The sequence below is a fragment of the Anas platyrhynchos genome, chromosome 11 (assembly GCF_047663525.1).
Source record: "Anas platyrhynchos isolate ZD024472 breed Pekin duck chromosome 11, IASCAAS_PekinDuck_T2T, whole genome shotgun sequence".
NCBI lineage: Eukaryota > Metazoa > Chordata > Aves > Anseriformes > Anatidae > Anas > Anas platyrhynchos.
The window spans coordinates 8338939-8360694 of record NC_092597.1 but is presented as its reverse complement, the minus strand read 5'-3'; the positions used below and the strand labels follow the sequence as shown (position 1 = coordinate 8360694).

Here is a 21756-nt window from a genome sequence, read left to right as displayed (position 1 = left end):
AAAGACCCAATGTCAAGAAAGTTGGTTTAGTGTTTTTCTGAAAGGGAAAACATGGAAGAGTTGCTTTGAGCCTCTGAATATAGTCCCTGTTACACATCGCTGTTTGGATTTTTTTTTTCTTATTTTTATTTTAAGGGAAAGGGAAATAAACTTGCTTAGTGGGTGTTAATTTGGTAAGTCAGCAGTGCTGAATTTGCTCACTTGCATTTAAAAGTGATACACAAATATTTCAGTGGCCAACACATGAACTCTGCTTTTCTCTAGTAAACCTTTCATTATGATGGTACCCAACACTTGTATTGCTTTGAATTACTCTCTAGGGATTTTTACCACCATGTGATAAGCCTTTGTTTGGGATCCATGTTCCTTTTCAATATATCGCATCTCCTTGTGTTAATCCATATCTATTTCGTCCCTTACTGCACCAAGGCAAAAAGTGGGGCAATATTCTGCATGATTTATGAAATATAACAAAAAGGTTTCCAGGAAAGATCTCTTTGGAGAGCAAAAGCTGATAGGTGAGGAAGTTAGAAATGAGCTGGAAGAAAGAAGTCATTCCAGATAATCCAAGGTGGTGGAGAAGGAAGGTTCGTAGAGAAAACTGGTTGAGAATGACAAGCAGGATGGAGAGATGAGGGCTGGGAGCTTGTGAATTAAACAGTGTCAAGAAGTGCTGTTCAGTATGAGGAGTGGTCTGGCCATTCCAGATTTGTATTGGTAGTAGGCGAACATAAGTGAAAATATTTCCACATTAATTCTGGAAAACAAATAGGTGAGCATACTGTTGCTTCATCTTTGCCACGGTTGCGTGTATAAATGCAGTTATAAAGAAGTTGTTAATACTACCCGAGAGTTTTATTAAAGAGAAATTGTAGATGATGTAGCTCCTCCTAGGCATGGAACTCTACACAGTTGTTATTTAATGGTATTTCTGTTCCCCTCAGAGAAGCCATGACTGCTTTGGAGGCTATTTTTCTCTCTAGAATGTGGTAATTAATATAACTACAAAAAATAAGTTGCTAAGAACAGTTTTAGTTATAAATGTCAGGATGAAAGCAAGACAAGGCTGATAGTGTTTCATCTTGTTTGCTTGTTCTTCCTGATTAAATGCTTCAGCACGTGGGTTTTAATTTAATTTATCAGCAGTGACATGTACCAGAGGCCTTGACAGCATGCAGAGAACAGTCTCTCTCTCTTTTTTTTTTTTTTAATACTTTTTTAAATCTTTCCGGAGCATAGCAAAACAGAAAATATCGTTTATGGAGAAGAAAATAATCTCTTAAGTTATCCTGGTGTTTAGGCACTCCTACAGTTTCTCCTAAGGGCAGTTAATTAATAACAAATTAAGTCAATGTGCCTTGGTCCATTAGGTCATTTCCTCATTATTGTACATCTATTGTTTTTTTTTCATTAATAGCTGAACTCATTTTACATGACTGACAGCTCGGTTCATAAAAGTGAACCTTAGGCATTCTGGTTAGAGTGAACCCAGGACGTGCTGATATCGGCTGCAGTGGGTTGGCAGTTCCATCAGAGCCATGCCCTCATTGTACCAGTGGCTTCCTCTCCTCGGCGCCTCGTGTCCACGCTTTGTTCGTGCCCGCCTCCAGGCACACAGCTGCCCGGCACCTCTGCATGCAGGAAACAAGCAATGCGCTTCTCTCCCTTACGCAGGGCAGTAGTCGGATCTTACTGCAACCATAAGCTGTTTGTAATGCAGAAAGATTCTCCCAGCGTAGTCTTAAGTTCCTCCGAAGTGAAGGATTGATGTAAGTCTTTGTTACTTCCCCCTGTATTAGAGGAAGGAGAATTACATGGGCGCGTGAGTAGAGTAGAGTTGAATGCCAACTTGTTTGCGTTTTGTCACCAGAACAGAGGAAACAACTGAAATGGAACATTTATTTACTGAACCCTTTTTGTTGCTGATTCTCACAAGCACTGCCAAGTCGCTAGCTCTTTGTGAGTGGCTGAATGTGTGAGCGTGCTTGTAAATTAACTTCAGGCTGAGGGTTGCTTGAGGAGTGTTCACAAGGCAACTCTGGATGTTCAAGCCTGCTTGTGCACTGTGAATTTGGTAAGGCAGAGTAGAGCAACCCTTTAAAAAGTCAATTTTATCTAATTCAATGTAATTTTTGTAGGACACACAGTGGGTTGTGACTTATTGGTAAGGACGTTTAACACTCAGTATGCTGTGTGCCCTGCTTGCCCCACAGCTCGCTCCCTTTCTCGTTCTGCAGTCCTCGCTTCCCAGGTTGCACCCATGCGGTTCGGTCTGCAGGCACGTGGTAAGCGTGACCAAATCCATGCTCTGGGTATGGAACTTGTAAAGTCAGATGGTGACTGTTCTGTGATTCAGTTACACTACAGCAAACAGCATGGAAAAAATAGTCAGAGGAATTCATATACAAGGTTCACCATGGCGAGCAACACAAAATGCACATACAGCCTAAATTCTCTTTAGCTATTGACAGAGGTATGTTCTTGATACAGTTTATGTTTTTGCTTTTGTTTGAATTTGCAAAAAAACAAGCCAAAACATATGGAAGACTAAGCTGAGGTTAGGTAAGAGGCTCAGGGCCAATCCCTAGCTCTACCATGGTGGGGTAAATTGTTCCGTGCACTTCAGTGCCTACAGAATATTAATGATGATGATGCTAATTTTGACTGGTATGAGTCAGTCCAACTTTCCAGTGGAAGGCTTTTTTTGATGCAGAATTCTAATTTATCCTAATTAAATAGGAATGAAATGTTCCGCAGGATTGTGTTGAATCCATTTAAAACTGATGTGCTCTGTCACCTAACCACATAGGTAGGCATTGGCAGGTTCCCTTGCCCTATGGGATCTTGGGCTGAGTCACCAGCTTGTTGGCATTCTGCCCAAGAGTTTTTGATGTTTTCCACTACTTCCATACATTTCCATTGAAGTATTTCCCATATTTAAATTTTCAACAGAGGTATAAGTGGAAATGTTTAATTTTGTGTTTAACAAAAGATGTAATTCTCTGAAGGTCTTTTCACAAAAGCTGTAAGGAAGCATGCATTCTGGAATGTCGTTGGGATGCTCAGATAATGAGAAAATGACAAATAGATGGCTATGTATTTTTAAGGTAACTTCATTTTTTTCAACTGAAAAGCCCCTTTTATTCCCAAAGAGCTACTGTGTGGTTTGTTTATTCTCTTTTTGAGATTTGTGTAGAGTAGGTGTTTGACATAAGTGGAAAAGCTGGGTTATGATGACTTATCTCTTCCTGAGGAAACAACCCTGACTTTATGTCAGGAATTTTCCCTTCGAACAATGTGGGATTGTGTGGATGTTTGGTACTCTGACATTCTGTGGCTGTATAGGAAACTTATTAAAAGCTTATGTGGGTTTACATTACTTTGGGTTGTACTGACATTTCTTTCAATGTTGATATTTGCAGCAGAACTTCATAAATATTAATACAGAATGCATTACCACTGCTAGACGTACCTTACCAGGCAGTGGCACAGAGACACTGCTTGTAAAACATCCTACTTCGTTTGGTCAATTGTCCCTCGTGTTCAAGAGTTGCATAGAGACATCTTTGATTGGGGCTCTTGGGCCACAGTTGTGCATTTCCCCTGCATCTCTTTGTACTTTATGAAACTCCCTTCAACAACTGAAGGCTGCAGTAGGAAAAAAAAAAAAAGTATTATGATGTGCTTATTAGAATTTGAATAAATTATGTGAAAGTGGATGACTGAAATCATGAAGAAAAATAGGTTGTTGTAATTTCAGAAGCTTTCTGTAACAGTTTTATTCCATGAGCGTGCTGTGTACACAAAGTCAACTCTTTTACATCAAGTGATTATTACTAGGTTAATTATTTATTAATCTAGTTAAATGTATGTATCATGGCAAAAATCATAAAATTTATATACTTTTTTTTTGTCCAGAGGCTTATGATTTTTAATTAAAATTCAGTTACTTGCAACATGATCTTCTAAGTTATTTTAAACTAATCTAGCATCTAGGAGTCCAAGGGTCGTGCTCTAATACCCTGTTGTGCAAAGAACTGTGAAAACATGGACTTAAAAAGCTAGGTGCCACATAAAAATGTGCTAATGTATAGATGGAGACAGGCATAGCCTGTATTCTCCACTCCAGGGAGAAATGATCAGTAGGATCTGTAATGTTCTCATGATAACCTCATCGTACAGAAATCATGAGATTTTATCTTTCTCCAAAGACAATTTAGTAATATATAAATGAATTATTTGTGACATCTATGTACTATTTGAGGTTGGGTGGTGCAAGATATGCCTAAGGATTGCTGAAGATTCAGACCCTCATTTATGTCTAGTAATAGCATGATATAAAAACGTTAATTCGTATAACTGTCTCAAAATTAAAAACAAAATGTGTATCATTTGTTTCTGAACTATTCAGCAGTCTAGGAGTGAGAGGTTTGATTTGACAATTGGAATTGTCTGAGATGTCACTTATTTTTTTGATTCTGACAAAGAGTGAATGGAATGCATATATCACAGAGGAGAGGAAGAGGGAAAAAGATCTATGGTATCCAGTCACTTCATTAGTTGTGTGAATAACAGCATTAACATTGAAAAATATTGTAGAGTGATTTGGAAACTTTTTTCAAATATCTGCTGAACTGAATCACTTTCTCCCCCCACAGCGAAACTTTACTGTGGAGTGACTGAGTGGTGCATTGCCTTGCCATCGCTCAAACCTCTGTGCCAAGTTTTGAAGAGGAAAATAATCAGTGAAAATTGGGAGTTTGGAATTTCAACCATCTAAAGTCAGCTGGTTGCATTCCTGACGTATCTGTAGATTGGTTTAACAGAGTCCTGTAAATTGGAGTAGTTGTTTTTTTATCAATATAATCAAGTGTTGTGGGAGATATTTTATGGCATTCCAGCCTGACTTTGCTTGTTGGTGTCAAGTGATATTGACAAAAGTGTTTGTCTGAAATTCTGGTGCATAATTATTCAATACATCTATAATTCAAGGAAGAATTTTGCTTTTTGTTCATATGTTAGTTTAATTGTATACAGGTTTTAAAAGCAGGGGAAACTGCAGATGTCTAGAATTTTTGTTGAAGGGAAATCCCTTGAATTAATTTTAAAAATATGTTTTTTAAATGTTGCCTTTATGAACAGTTGTTAACTATTCCCTTTAATCACAGGCATAGAAAGCACCTCCTATAGATGACACTATCTTCGTTAGTACATGAAAGGAGTAATTTTTTTCTGGTATTTTTACTGGATTATTTCAGTACTGATGATAGTAATATGCTATGCGTTTTCAAGAATATGAATTACATAATGGCAGGAATTTGCAGAGAAAATGCCCGTCAATACACTCCCAGTCTTTGCTTGTACTGACCGAGGTGAGTGGAGGAAGAAGGAAATACAGGGGAAGCTGCCAAAATTAAGCTAAGGTTGCTGAAGGAGAAGGTGGTCTATTGGCAATGTTGTTTCTAGTGCCTTTTTTTTTTTTTTTTTTTAAACCAGGACTCTGAATCTGCAAACAAAAACTCACATAGAAAGTTAGGAAACAAACATAAGATTACAAGTGGCAAGAAGGCAGACTTGTCTTGCCTGACAAGAAAGTGGCTGTGTTGGAGGATGGTAGTACCAACCCTCTCCCTCGAAAGGGCTGAAAATAGGAACTTGGCACTACATGCTCTGTGGTGCTCAAAAGAGTTAAATATGTGTTTGTTTGTTTGTTTTTTTCTTCTCCATATGAAGAGCTGACTGCATACAGAACAGTGCAAAACCCAGAAATAATTAATCAGTGGTGATACTTAAATACATAAAAATCAGGCAGTGATGCTCTGTCTCTGCTTTGCTTGTACCTTGTCAAAGTACTTTGTCAAGTGTGCAATGTGTTTGCCAAGAAGTAACACCTTTCCAGGCACCGTATTGCACATGCAGAGATATGCAAGTTTAATTAATGAAACAGTTTCTTTCTAGTGATAGGTGGGTAAGGCTGTTGATCTTCCATCTCTTGACTTATAGTTGTGGAAAAGCCAATCTCATGTTTCTTTTATCTGTCCCTGCAGTGTTAGTGAGGCAATGGGTGATCTGTGGTGGGTAGAAGCCAGGGAAATAGCCCGTGCCCCTCCCTGCCAGCTATCTTCTGTTTTTAGCTGCAATAACGTCCTAGCCAAGCAATGTACTGTTTTCTTTTTCTGTATTTTTGGTTGCATTATCATTTGCTAAAGATAGCAAGCATACTAATTGTCTTGGAAAATACCTAGTTATGCACAAACTGAGAAAGGATTGGACTAAGCAAATTGCACCGTAGGTGAACTTTTTCCCTAAAGTGGCAGCGCCCGCTTCCAGAAGCTGCAGCCCACCTTTATCGTGCACATCCATTGTATACCTACTAGGTTCTATAGTTAAGGAGACAGTGATTACAGAAGCAACTTCAAACTAAACATCCCTGTTTCATCTCCGGAGTAAGTCCATCCTGCAAAATGAATGACTCAGAGGTCATACAGAAAAACAGTGTAATCATACAGATGAGAATGGGCCTCCTAGGCACAAATAAAAAATATATATATATATATATATATATATATATATATATATATATATATAGTAATTTTTGCAAGGGCAATTTTGTGTCTTCTAAGTTGAGGTTATGTGTTCTTTTAATGTCCTGTAGTGTACTGTATGGAACTTCATAGTATCAAAACAAAAAAGAAGAAGCCTTTAAAACCAGAATTCTGTCCCGTGGTAGGTCAGTATTCACAGGACTGATCAGGTCGTTGCAGTTGAGCCAGTGGTAGGAGTTTACGCTTGACTAGTAGTATAGGGCAATGAAAATGCTTTGTCATGGTGTTCACTTTCTTTTTTCCAGCACAGGTGTTTCAGCCATTCTTCCAAGTACAGCCCATCTGTGCTCCTTACCTTCTAGCAGAAGCAGTTTTCACTTTCTTAGTACCTTGTCTGATATTTTCTATCTCATCTCCCCATTTCTTCTGCCTACAGTCCCACTCCTTTCTGCTTAGGTTCCCTGCCTTCTCTCCCGTTTCTTCAAGTTTCCCTTCTCTGGCCAATTTGTTCATCCACTGTCATTTCTTGAATCCCAATCCAAAGTTTTAGTCATGTTTTTGCAAGGTATTCCATACATTCTAGGAACAGGTTTTTGTATTTCTTTGCATTCTTTTGCATCGTCTACTTCTTTGCATCGTCCATGGTGCCTGCAACAGGATCAAGGTCACTCCTGAAAACGGAAGAGAGACATGTCCTGTGTTCGTTCCTAGTGCCTGCCCCCAGAACAGACCTCAGGAGCACGTACCAGTAATTGCTGGAAAACTGATCGGGCTCTGTGAGTCTCAGTTGGATTATGCCTCTTGTAAACAGACTGTTCCAGTACATTAGCTGTGAAACTTCAACAAGTTTTTACTGCGCATGTGCAAAGTCTGATTATCAGTATTTTCTTTCAAAAGCTTGTGGCTTGGCTATATTTGGATAAATTTCCATATAAAAGGCAGAAGATGCGTTCTTGACAAAAAGCACTTTCCTGGCTGACTCCGTTTCACTCATTAAAAGGAGACAGGCACTTACATTTTGGGGAAAAAAATAAAAATCAGACTGTTTGAAGCATGGGAAAAAAATAAAACACTTATCCCCTCTTGTTTTCCTTTAGACTCATTCTTGGATGAAATACTTCAGTCAAAAAAAATGAGATTAAGACAGATACCAGGAGTGGAAAATTTTAGCCTGAACGGTTAAAGTTGGATGAACTCATAAGTAAACAGACAGTGCTACCAGCTGTAGCAGTACCAAAGCATTATAAGATATGGTAAATGTATCAGCTAGTTTAAAGTGGCACTTTTTTTTTTTTGAGACATATGAATTGGGGGAAAATATAAACTACATTGCAGAAGCAGTTAAACAGGTTAAGAGTGTTTTGTATCAGAAACTGGATGTGATTTTTGATGGAAACAAGAAAACTAACATACGAATAATACTGCGCTTTCTGTTACAAGTGATTAAGAGGTTGCAGGAGCCAAGGGTAAGCTATGTGTATGGTGCTCTACAACTGTTCACTTTGCGTGGAAGACAAACGTTCCAAAAAAAGAAAGGTGGGTCATCTTTAAAAATAAATAAATAAATAAAAAGTGTACTTAGTGGATTCACCAGAATCACCCTAGATGTCATAACTGTACATTTTTGCTTCACACAACTCCTCTAAACATTTCTGTTCCCTGATTGTCATGTAAAATAGAAGTTCTTTGCTGAGAACACCAATTATTTACCATATTTATTTATTTATTTATTTTAATTAAGATGTGGAGTGTTGTGGTAATACAAATCAAAAACCTTACTAATCTTTTAGTCTTTCTGCTGGACCTATTCAGGTAATCCTGAATAGGAGTACTCCCCATACAGGGAGTGCGTATTTAAATGGAATGCCTACAATTGAATTTCCATTTAAATTGATCAGGATTTCATGAAGAAAACTCATTGAGGATTATTTCCACATTATTTCCACTGATGATGCTGGTGTGAAATAAAAGAATAAAGTAATGAAACCTATGTGACACACAGGCTACAACCCAGAAATAATGGAAAATGAGAAAGAAAGAAAGAAAGAAAAATGGGGTTTAAATGAAGTGAAATGTTGCTTGAAACTGCAGTAGGTGTTTTTATTAATTTGGCATAATTTTCTAGAAACTGCAAGAACTAAATATCTCACCTCCACCTTCTTTGTTGGTTTCACCAGAGCTGTGCTACATGAGCGCTTGGCTCAGGGTCTTTCAAAGCTGGTAGGCACGGCGCCTTTCAGAAAAGGTTTTAGAGTGACTCATTTTTCTAGTATAAAGAAATACTTTACAAAAAATAAACTATTAGAAAAGTTTGACTTGTTTTTAGCCGTGGTTATTATTTGATTAAAGCAACTATCCTTAATACATAAACCTCACATTTTCTCAGGACTATAAAAACATGCTGTTCCTAAGATGTATTTCAACAACGAAGACAGATGAGACACTGGATCAGAAGCAAGGCTGAAAGCTTCCATGCTAAGCCAATCCTCAGACTTTGAGCCAGGTTTTGTCAAATGGAAATTATTTTTTTAATTGATTTCCCATTAAACAAGGCAGTAGTGTGCAGTTTAAGCACCTTGAGCATTATGTAGTGTTTCTATAAATAGATATTTGAATGGAAGGAATCTTGTATTTGGTGGATTTGTTTAATGCATCATAGTTATATAGAAAAAGCGATACCACTGTTGAACAGCTGTTGTACAGAGTAGTTAAGATTTTTCTTGCAAATGCCAAGTTTTTAATGCTTGATTAGGATCATGTAAAGAATATCCTCTGTGCGCTCCAGTCTCAATACTGAAGTACTTTGCTCAGGGAACTGGGCAATAAAAGAAATTTGGGACAGTAAAATAATAACTGTATTTTGAAAAAATGGCTTTGGAATGGGTCGATAGTCATCTGGTCTGGTGCTGGATCAAAAAAGACTAGCAACAGTCAACTGGCTAGATTGCTGGCAGGTGTGAACTGACGTAGCACTGGCTTCCACAGCATACTTGTGTATTGCTTTACACCAGATGATGTTCTCTTCCAGTGGGATCTGTTTTCAGTATTTATTTTTCATTTTCTATTTGTTAAGCTAATGTTTTAAAATCCAATTATTGGTTTTTGTATTATTATTACTTGGAATAACATTTTAAAATTTAGCAGTAACCAGAAATGGATGATTTTCTTAACACCTTTTTGGTACTACTGGGGAACTGTACTGTTGGTTTGCCTCCTATAGCCCTTTGGTGAGACCCTCCTAAGCTAACGGTGCCAGACGTTTCTGGTCAGATACATTAGATCAGTGGGTGCTTTGTATGGGGTGGGTGAGTCACTCAAATTTAATTTAAAGCTGAAGCTGGACTTGAATCTTCTACAAGTAGTTGAAAATCTGAAGTAAAATAAGTTATTTCAGTCTTATCAGATCTGTCAGAATTCAAAAAAGCCACAAATTCGTAAAGTTGGGCAGAGTTGCTTATTTTTCTACTGGGTTGATCTTTCTACCCTGTTATTAGGCATACTGAAGTGCTGTTGAAGGGAAGAAAGGTAAAGCACTAATAGCTACCACATTATGCATTAATGGTTTATTTGGCTGATACATTTCAAAGTTAATCTAAGTTTTGCTCAGGTGACACTTCAAAGGCTCTCCTAGATAAATTCAGAGGACTTTGTGGTGCAAAGGTGAAATCAGCAATGGGAAAAATGTTTTATGTTCCAGCTGTGCTCCTAAAAACTCTGGTGGTGTTTTGCTTGTACTAAGGCCATTAGCCTGATTGTATTCAGACATCCATCATGATCTGTTAATTTTATTATAGCTCAGAAGAATGCTAACGATGTAACAGGACTGGCAGAAGGTGAAAAGAAAAGGAGGAAAGATAATCTAGCTACGAAGTGATGGTGGAGGGATTACTTGGGAAAGACAAACGCACGTATTAGGAGGGCAGGATGAGATGCACTCGGCCGTTTGTAGAAGTATTAGCAAAGGAAATGGTTAAACCTTTCTGACACCCAAACATTTTATATGTTTGGAACTAGAAGAGGTGACTTGGTAGTCAAATATGTAGTCAGTATGGAGCAGTATTTTTTTTAAAAAAAAAACGACATTTGTCCAAAATGGAGGCTTCCCCGATTTGGCTTTGGTATCAAATAAAGTATCATAATGTGTATCAGAGGCAGAATTGTGAAAACTTGGGTAAAAAAGACACCTGGTGGGTTAATAACATGAGGTGGTACCATAGAAGATCTGTAGAAATGTTGGCAGTGTTTGAATTTGATGGGTAAGCCCTCTGCAGCTGATGCAAGAACTGCTAGATTTTGGGGAGGGTTTTGCTCCAGCGCTGCATGGGCCAATGGAAAATCACCAGCACCTCAAGTGCGGGGGACCCATCAGTTTTATGGGATAACCTGCCAGGCAGAGCCATAGCTTAACTGGGACTCTCGCCGGTTTATTTTTCAGGAGAATAAATTAAAATATTGTGGTCAACTTTGTCTACATGAGTTGCTTAACAAAGCTTTACGGAACTGCATATGTGAAATTGAAGGAAACCTCCAGGATCATTTGGGCAGGCCTCAGGGAGTCAGCTCCCCAAATGTATGCGTATATGTTCATTGTGGTGGTGATGATTAGTTTTTATTTTATATTTTATATTACACGACTACAATGATGTCGTGTTGTGTACATGCCCAAGGTTTTTTCTATTTGTGGGAAGCAGCCCCTTGAAATCAGGGAGGGAAAAGGGAAAGGCTGGTTCCGTGTCCTACATGCACCCTTGGACTCTGCCTCACCTCCGAGTCCCTCTCTGGTTAGCAGAGGAAGATGAAGTCAGTAGTTGATGATGCCTCCCCTCACCAAGCATGATGTCCATTGCAACAGACACATAGGTGCAAATTCATTGCTTGAGTCAGTGCTGAGACTTCGGTATGACAGGTGCTGATTCCTCCTAAACTTGTCCAGATACCACTGTGTTCACAGATGTTCATTTTCATTGTGTGTCAAGCCAGACATTTATAGTGTACTGTCTGCGGTCATGGACTGTAACTCGAGCTGGCTAGTACTATTTTTATGGAAAGTGCTATTTTGTTTATTCTTCACATACATTTAGAATTTTGCATTTAAAATTTTACTTGCATATTTTTTTAAAAACATCAATTTGATTTTAGTAATAATAATAATAAAAAAATCCATCAAATATTTTGTGCCAGTGATATCTAGGCACATTTGCTATAGCTTATTTCTTCTTTCATTGCAGACAATTGTATTTATGTTCTGTTTTAATTTTTAAAAGTTAAAACTACTGAGAAATAAAAAGAGCCTCCAGTTGTTTAAATTACTCTGTTGCTGACTTTGAATCAGCTGAAGAAAAGAAGGTTGCCTTGATTCTAGGTAGCACTGATACCGGGTGTGTGCATGTTCCTTGGCAATGCAAAGGGAAGTAACTTAGATGAATTAAAATTTTCAAGGCCAGATTCTGCTCTCAGACACAGCCATGTAACTTCCATATGTTCAGAAGGAACAAGGCTGGGGCAGTGTTTCACTGCAATGGTGGATTGTTATGTGAAGAGCATGTACTGAAAATAAAAGCAGAACCTTCAGCACACTGCTTCAGAAGCAAGTATTTGAGTTGTTTTCCTTTGGAGGTGTGTTTATTCTTTGGAATGTAAAAGGATTAATAAGATTAGATAGAACCATTGCAGAAATTAAAAAAAAAAAAAAAGTATAACTAGACTTTATTTAGTGCAATGTGCACACAATATTAATTATGAATTATGCTTGAGCCTGGAGAATCCAGAAGGAGTTTGGGGCCTTGGAAAAACAGCTGGCCAGTTACTGTAGGTCACAGGAACGAAATGGTGCCAAAATCTAAGTCAACGTTTTAATTGCCTTTAAAGGTGGTTTCAGTATCAAAATAAGCCGTTTATGCTTTTCCAGAAATGCATTATCTCAGCCCAGCAATGAAGCGGTTTGCTCATGGCAGGCGTGCAGCCAGTGTGAGCGCGCATCAGCTGGCGGGCTGATAATTTCCTGGTGGATTGCCAACGCTTTGTTAATTTACTGAAGTGTCAAAGATTTGTTAAAAACATGTGTTTTTCAAGTGTTTTCCAAAAGTGTGTAGGGTGGTTTCCTTGCTTTACGGACTTAGCTTCACTAGCAGCTAGTTTTAAGAAAACTGTGGTGGTGGCGGGCAAAGAGAAGTACTGCGTGATGCCATCCCTCTGAATATTTCATACCTGTGTATCTCAGGTGAAATTGAGGCATAGGTAAGGGTAACTCTTTCAGAAATGCAATGTCATCTTCAGACACAGTGCATTTCAAAGAATTTGTCTTAACATCTCCAAATACAAAGGGATGCTTCTAGAATATTCCATTCTAAGCACTCCCTGCTCCATCAGCACAGTGCTGTGCTGCTGCTGTTGTAATGGCATGTTCTGAAAGTACGAGAAGAAAAGTTGGCTGAGACATCGTATTCCTTGAAAGAGCTGCATCGAAATGTGGCAGTGGAAGGAAGCTCTGAAAGCCTCTCACATCGTGTGGAAGTGCCTGGTGCTCTGACCTGCGTGGCTGGAGGAGGACCCGCACCGCTCAGTTACAGCTTTGGTGTTATTCTTACACACATACTCTGAGTAGGGGAGACGTCATCTAAAACCATACAAAATTATGGGTCCGTGATCCTGTTTCTAATTTTGCAGTGCACAACCGAAAGAATAATTAAAAAAAAAAAGTCTCCCAGCATAGAATCTAGTTTTGTAGGTAATTTATATCTGCCTGAATTTGAGTTTTATATTAGGTGCATTGATTTTTTTGCTGCTCTGGCTTCCACGTACCTGCTTTAAAAAATCTTTTTTTTGTTGTTTGACAAACATCCAAAGGTGTCATCCTGTTTCTGCATCAACATCTCTAAGAAAAACTTGAGCTCACTCCCTCAGTTATCACAAAAGAGAATGATGTTCATGAGGAGAAAAAAAAATAAAAAGAAGAAATTCCAAATCCGTTGCTAACAACTACAACAAAAAAAAAGAATCAAGGTCAACATTTTGTTTTCAAAAGGTTTGTTTGCAAATCCCTGTGAGGCAACACAATTCCAGTGCCCTCCCGTCCCAGAGGGGAAGAAGCTGAGGGAGAATCACACGCGAAGGCTAAATACTTTTGCCGAGTTCACACCGAAAGCCTCTGGAAGATTTAGGAAAGAGATCCAGGTCATTTAAATGCTAGTTCTGTGGCTTAACCACGGAAACGTTCCTCATCTGTAAACACGCCTGCTTTTTGACGTAAAATTGATATTCGTTTGGCAAAGGGCCAGGAAGAGCACAGGGCCTCTGACAGCGTGTGAAGAAAGCCCAGATGCAGCCCGCTGCCTGCCGTGGGCCGGTGCTCCTGGAAGGCCGGCGTTGGCCTCCACAGGCCTCCTCCACGGGCCTCCAGCGCCTCCCGGCCCTGCCTGAGCACTGGGAAGCGAACCGAGGGCTGCAAAGTGCTGTGAGGTACATACAGCCTTCAGACACTGCAAATATTCTCTGGGATCTCCTCTGGGATCGCCTTCTCGCAGTCCCAAATGCTCGTTGCCGTCCTCGGGGAGTTCTGCAGTCGAGCTCTATGGATTTATGACAGAAGTAGTAACTAAAGGAATAAAAATTGGTTGTTCTCCCAGTGAATAAACCAAAACCAGTGCTAAAGTTTTGCTTTTGATTGTTCAGGGTTAGGGTTTTCCCTTTTAGCAACAGCACCATTTTCTGCCTCAGATGTCTGAAAAGCCAACAAGGCCAAGATCAAGTGCCCGACACTCTGAGCTCTTCTGAGGAGTGCTGAAGGATTTCATTTGGAAGGGGGCTGAGCCGTGGGTTGCATAAAAATGTCATTTTGTTCAGCTGGGCATTCAGAATTTTGCAGGGGCTAAAAAACGAGGAATAGTTACCCAGTGTGCTTGTGCAGGGTGACTGCCTTCAGCCTAGGGGATTCCTGAGCTGTGCCTAGTTTGACTTGTTGCACCTTGCACGTAATTCTTTCGTATTTTTAAGTATTCAAAAACAAAAGTGGGTATAATCTGTATAAAGAATAAAGTAAGGAGTTTTTGCTGACCAGCTCTCACTCGCCAGTTTTCATGCAAAAATATAATTACACGATGCTGAAAGAAATGGAGGGAGGACATCGGACTTTTAAAGTAGCAGGGACGTAACTGAGTTAGTCTGTTCTTCCTCTGACTTCGTCTTGATCCAGACAGCGTGTTTAGTGTACTTGGCAGTCCTCTGCCCTCTTTTAAAGCAATGGGGCCTCTGTCCTGTGGGCAACTTTCAGTAAGTTTAAAAACAGAAACTGTAACTATAGAAAAATGATCTTAGAAGAGGGGGGGAGCACTTTTTTTTTTTTTCTTGGCAACAGCAATGAATATTTTGATCTTTTTATTCTTACATTGTCTGCAGTTGGTAGGAACAGGGTGCACAGGAAATGGTCTATGAGCCAGAAATAGTGGTACACAAGAGCATGAGCTCAAGGCTCAGAGAAGGAGAAACAAGAAACAACAAAACTTTGCAACAGACTGTCAGAACACATGTGCCAAAAAAGAAAAAAGAAAAGGAAAATGTGTTCCAAAAAGAAACCCTTCAGGCTGGGTTCTTTGCTGGTGCAGACTGACTTTGTTCGGCTGTAATTTAACGTAAGGACCTTAATTTATGCCAGCTCAGGCTCTGCCCCTCGCTTTTGGGATACATGGTGTGATTAGTTTCCACGAAAAAATTTGAGGTTCTGAGCCTCGATGTTTATTGTGGCAGAATTGTCTCTTACATCTCTTGCTGCTCTGCTGTGTTGCAGATTGAAGGATGTGTGATTTCAGGGGTAGGAGTACAGCTTTGATCTCTGTATTAGGCACTAGAAAGAGTTTTGGTCTCACTGTCCAATATACTCTGGTGGTTTGTTGTGAAGCTTTTTTTTGTTTGCTTAGTTCTTCTTTGTTTCCGGACTTTGTTTGTTTGCTTGTTTTCTGATGGCTGGCTTGTTGAGGAGAACAGCATATACGTGGACTTGGAGACTTCAGATGGGGATGAACTAAGCACAGATGGCTGTTTGGCCAGGAGCAGTGTTTATTCCAGAGGAGTTGTTACTGTGATTCTAATAGAAGATAAAGCCGTCTGCGAGCCTCCCCCCAGCCATGTCTTTGGTTCAGTTCATACCCCTCTTTTAAAACTCTTGGCTTCGGTCTCACTGATTCAGCTAGAAGCATCTTTATACATAGATGGGGGATACAAAGCCAGAACTCCTCTGGGGAGAGCTTCATCTGGGACCTCTGGTGTGCCGGCCCTCACTGCAATGACAGCCCGTCCTTCCCCCTCCACACCCCTCCACAGAACTGACTTGCAGTTGCCATAAGATCTCTTCTTACTGGTTCTCTTCTTACTGTTCCCTTCAAATATAGCTGCTTAACACGTTGCTTTGATATAATTTTGTGTCTGCTGTTTCCGTGAAAACTATCTCCTATAGAAAAACGGATTTTGCTGTTCTAGTCTAATTCTTCATGTGATTACTGCTGTGGAACAGTGTTTTTAGCGGCATTTTGATCCTCTGAAGGCCACTTGAAAAAATGCTTGTGTGACCAAAGCTCATCTGTTTTTTCCAAGCACAGGAATTGTTCTAATTAAAACCCCCTTTTCTAGAAGTCTTGCTCCCCTTTGCGTGTGCCCACACACAGAGCAGTCTTTCGCTGTAACTGCTATACTGCAAGGACAAAGGCATAACAAAGTAATTAAGTATTTAACTTGTACTTGCTTTTGGAATCTGCTTCAGATCTGAACAAGGTTTTTCTGCCAAGGCTTGCATTGCAGGTGACCTAATAAAAGATGTTACTTCTATCTGTAAAACTTGCCCTGCCTCAATGTGTGCACGTGTGCGTGCTTATATAAAATGTTCTTCTCATTACTTCAAGCACTCTGAAGCTAGCATTTGAAGACACAAGTTAAAATACAAAGTAGTGTTATGGCTGTCGCAGTAGCATGTGGGAATAAAAAAGAAAAAGTGGTAATATATTGAAGCATAGAATGAGAATGAGAAGCTGGTGTTGCCAGCTTGTAATAAGTTATGGAAGCATATATGTTAAGTGTTTCAACTATGTTGAATCTGAGCCCAGAAAATTAATAATAAGAAATGTGAAGCTATTGTGGAAAGGAAATGATTCAGATCTACTTTATTGAATTTATCTTGAAATATCCTTTTCTATTATTTTTTTTTTTTCTGTGAGAAATGACAGCTCACTAAAGAATTTGCTTATTTTGTAGAATTGTTACTCCATTAACTCCACAAAGCTAATACGCTCTTTTTCTACAGGCACTTTTGATACCATCACTTAAAAACACACTATTGGTTATCTAATTTAAAGAAGACAACTGATGGATTAGAATTAGGCAAAGCCTTCATTGACCTTCTAAAGTTAATTAATAAGAAAGCAGTATTTGTATTAATATTGATTATAATATAAATGTGTTCTTTTTTTAAATAGATGTGTCCTGAAAGCAGCAGAAATATTAGAGAGGTGCAGTGTGCATCATACAACAACAAGCCATTTATGGGTCGATTTTATGAATGGGAACCTTTTGCAGAAGGTAAGGGAAGACACCTTGTTTTTACTTTTATTATACTGGCTGTGTTTCAGAAAAGCAAAAGTACTTTTCACCTAGTGGAAGCCATGGGACTTTGGGTCTTGCTGATTCTGCTTTGTTTATCCGCAGAGTTTATTCATTGGTCAACAAGTAAATAAATATGTTTTTTTGTTTGTTTGTTTGTTTGTTTGTTTTGTATTTTACAAGATTGAAAGCATGCAAGTCCTACTTTGACTGGTATACTTTTGCACCTATACAGTATTGCAAGAGTATTTCGGCTACATCACTGTTAAATGTCTTCCATGTGTTTGTTTGATTACAAAGGCTTAGTATAGGTCTATTTTGGTAAATGGAGTCAATTTTTTTAATCCCAGTTTAGCATGTGACTTGAGGTCCTAATGCGTTCATTTCAGGACTCTGTCGTTGTATATAAATTTTCTAAGTGTTTGACAATTGGGATGGTGACTGGGGGAGGGATACCTGTGCTATGGACTTGCCCAGCTGCATGTTGAATTGATTGGCCTGGAACACAAAGCAGCAGCTCTAGTAGGGGCCTGCCACATCCTCAGAGTCCTAATGTTTGAAGAATAAAACTCAGTAATTTGTGGGCTATAACCTTTTCCTGGAAACATGTTTTGTGAAATAATTACTTGTTTCATTTTTCTTTCTGTAAGCAAGAGCTGGGCCTGCCTCAGCTGAGATTTGCAATTATTTGTGAGGTAAATAACTTAATCTTAAAATATATTTCATGGCTGGATTCAGCAGAATCTAGTTTGTCTTACTTTTTAAAATAATGTTTTTAAAAGGCTGTTTTCCACAAAAAGGACCACAGAGGAATTACACAGAAATATGTATCCATACTGTGCAGTACTTTCATTCTTGCCGCGTGGATCTGTCGCTTGGCATGAATCACTGTTATGGTTACCTTTATGAGACACCCTTACTAACAGGCTGTGTGTGCTCTGCACTCTGCGTTCTCTCCTATGATCTCTCTTCCAAATGGGGGCACAGAATCTCACCTTGAAATTTAAAAATAGAGGATATAGGTCCAACTGCTTGTACTTTCTGTATTTGAGAAGAACAAAGCAGAAGGAGCATTTATCTCTATTTTTTGAATTCTGTCTTGAATATCGCTTTTATTGCCTACTGTGCAAGTAGCTACAGATAATACAAGTCAACACAAGTAATAAGTTATGTCACGGCTTTTAATGTCTTACTGTCAGTGTTTACAGGGGTTTCTCTTTACAGGAGACTTCATTACAAATAAATGTGTGCTGTGATTTATATTAATGTTGACACCCTGCCCCGTATTTCCTAAAACTGATACGTTGGCATGAGTTTCTCAGTTATGTGTCTTCAGCATCAGTGATTTACTCTAGGGCTACCAGGATTCCGTGTATGTTTGGCTTGCTTTCGGTCTTGAACTCATCATGACAAGTTGCTTTCCCAGGTCCAAAACGGAGGCAAAGTAGGATGAGGTATGGAAAAGGAATGGGAGAATCTCATTCATGACGGGGAGATTCCTTTTGCAGAGCTGGGGGTTGTATTCATATTTCTCCTCCCTTTATCCTAACAGAAGGAGAAGAGGGTGATAGTTACTGGTGAGTTTTGGTCATTAATACACTGAGGTCATGTGTACCCCAGTGTATATAGAGCCTGCTAGTAGTTTTCAAAGTGTCAGCGGTGAAAAGCACATCAGGGTAGAGCTGCAGTGGGGGGATGAGTCAGCTGGAAGGCAGCGTGAGCTGTTTAATATCTGACTCCCAGTTGATCACACGTTTATTTCTAACGTAGTCATGCCTCAGTCCTGGTTGTACCTGGTGTGGGTATATGGAAGAGTTGCAGAGCTATGCATCTTTATCTCAAGGTGTGCCCATTCAGTGTATGCTCTGTTAGTTAAAGTCATGTTAGGCATTGTGAAGTTGTCCCCAAAAGGAAGTTACAGAGCTGTCAAACTTTGGCACTTTGTACCGTGCCTGTAAGCAGAAAAAAGAGCTCTGTACTGCAGCAAGCAGAGGGCTGAAGACATTGCAGAAAAAATGACTTCTCTTGCAACTTGGCCTTGAAGACTTAAGATATCTTAGCTTCAAAGCATCGCTCTTCCAACTGCCATTGGCAAGGCACAGCTCGTGCTGAGCCAGCTCAGCCCACCTCTGTCTCCTCGCTTCCTGCACAGCAGCTTTGACTCACGCTGCCCTGTGCCAGGAAAGATGGATGACTCAGGGGATTTAAAACACGCCACAATCATCTCTTTTTCCCTCCCCTGCACAGCACAGCTTGCTCCTAATATTTGTGTTGGATCAATAAGGGCGGCTAAACTGCAATTTACAGCTCTTTCTTGATGGTGAGTTAAGTATAATAATTATTATTTTTGAAAAATAGCATATTTTTATTTCTCCCTTGATCAGATTGGCGCAGCTGCATTTCTAACCCCCCTGTTTTATCTGCTACTTCTCCAACACAAACTTCTGTCTTATTAAAAAAGCCATATTAAAGAGACTATAAACTCCATGAATTTAGAGTGTCTAATGAAAAAAGCAAACTAGTTTGTGCTGGAGAAGGACTAGCACAGAATGACTTCAAGGCCAGGATTTGAGAGGAAGATCCAGATGTGGCAAAGGGAAAACATCACACTGATACGATCGTAAAACCTGTAAGGAAATTTAAATCTACAGATGCAATAAATGCTTGAGTGATTCAGATAATTCACCTCTTCAAATTTGAACTCATTATTTCAGCTATATTTTTAATTGTGTAAAAAAAAAAAATCTTAACCTAAAGAAAAGCTTTCAATATCTTGATCACTATATGAGAAGAGTACGTGTATATTTCAAGGAGAAAAACTATTGTTTCCTTGACAAGTGCAATTCAATGAAAATCTGACCACAGGAGTCTCTCTTAGTGAAGAACAGCTGCATTTTTGAGAGGAGGGAGATAACTGAAGATTTATTGACAGAAATCCTGTATAAGCTTAAAGAAGAAATAAAGTCCTCTCCAGAAAAATCTGTCTGATGCTTCATCTCTGTGAGGTATCTAGGATATCTTACACATCCAAAATAAGTTGTGGATTACAGTATTTCAAATCAATGGCCACAGAACATCCTGAACAACTGCAGGCCTTCTTGCTGTGAGTTCTGTTTGGCCTTCCTGGTACTCTTCCCCTAAAAGAAGTTTTGTGTCAGTGCTCTGTCCTGAGGGCTGACTTGCTTTCAGAGGAGAACTCACCGTAGTTGCAGAAGATCTGTGCATGCTGTAAAATCCCTTCTGAGTTCACTTTTCTTTTAAAATACCTTCTAGTAACCTGACATCGAGCTACAGGTGCTTCTCAGCTACAGCTGTGAGAAATAAAAGCTCTAAAGAAAATTAAGCCTATCTCTTCTACAGCTGTCTAGCAAATACTGCAACTTCAGTATTTTGTGTCAGAGAAGAAGCACTTAGGATTTAGCCTGAATTCATCTGTGCTATTAGGATGGAGACTGAAGATTAATGCTGCTACATTTATTTATTTGTGTGTTGTGTTGCTGGATTTGTACCAACAAATTTGACTTGGTTTGCATGACAAAGTAGCTTCTTACAGGAAATCAAAATGGAGGCCCCAATATAAAATGTCAAATTGCTAGGAAACTTCTCCAGTCTGCTGGCAGTTGATGACACTGTAGACTCTGAATGAGCTTTGATTAATATTATGTAAGTATAAAATTGAAGAAAAGCCTGATTGTTCATTTAAAAATCATTTTTAGTTATGGAGAATTGCAAATAGCATTAAGAACTTCTGGAATGGGAGTACGCAGAGGTCAGAGAGGAGTGACTTTACAGGGAGTGTAGTTGCAAGGACGGTACAGACACTACCTGCAGACCCTCAACCAGCTGTAGGCACAGAGCAGTCTTGCTGATGTGTCAGAGTTTGGGAGGGTTTGGCTCATTTCCTCAGGCTTTGTGCAGACAAGGATATGTAGACTTGTGAGGAAACTCTTCATTCAGTACTGGTATCGTAAGGGGGTGTCGAGAGGCAGGAGACCTTTTCTCCATTAACACCAGCGACAGGACCCGCGGGAACGGGGTCAAGCTGAGGCAGGGGAAGTTTAGGCTTGACATCAGGAGGAAGTTCTTCACAGAGAGGGTGGTTGCACACTGGAACAGGCTCCCCAGGGAAGTGGTCACTGCACCGAGCCTGTCTGAATTTAAGAAGAGATTGGACTGTGCGCTTAGTCACATGGTCTGAACTTTTGGGTAGACCTGTGCGGTGTCAAGAGTTGGACTTGATGATCCTTAAGGGTCCCTTCCAACTCAGGATATTCTATGATTCTATGATTCTATGATCATTAAAAAGACATTTTGTTGAGCATCTTCCATTCAGCTGATCAACAGAAATCATCCTCCAGACCTAGTGAACCTCAGGAAAATCCTTTATGGGAGTGTTTGAGACTCTGCTGGATGAACGCCAAAATCCTGTCAAGTTACACTTTTGTTGTGCTGTCAGATTTCCAGATGTTGCTTCTAAGTTTTCTGTTATTATGTGTGACTATTTGCATATAGCTACTAAATATGCACAGGTAATTTTGCAGAAAGTTTTGGGGCCAGATATAAATGTGGCCTATTGGGTGTTGTTGCAAATCAATGAACATTCTGGGCCAACCCTGAATGTATTATA

General features: G+C 39.4%; 1 protein-coding gene across 2 annotated transcripts in view; it reads left to right on the top strand.

The window, feature by feature from the left end:
- The window catches only part of THSD4 (thrombospondin type 1 domain containing 4), a 297164-nt gene that overhangs the window by 67467 nt on the left and 207941 nt on the right, over window positions 1–21756 (top strand). For both annotated transcript variants that reach the window (XM_005025428.6, XM_027467115.3), the window contains one exon: window positions 17006–17108. In XM_005025428.6, the coding sequence (XP_005025485.2) occupies window positions 17006–17108 (103 nt within the window). The remainder of the gene's footprint in view (window positions 1–17005; window positions 17109–21756) is intronic.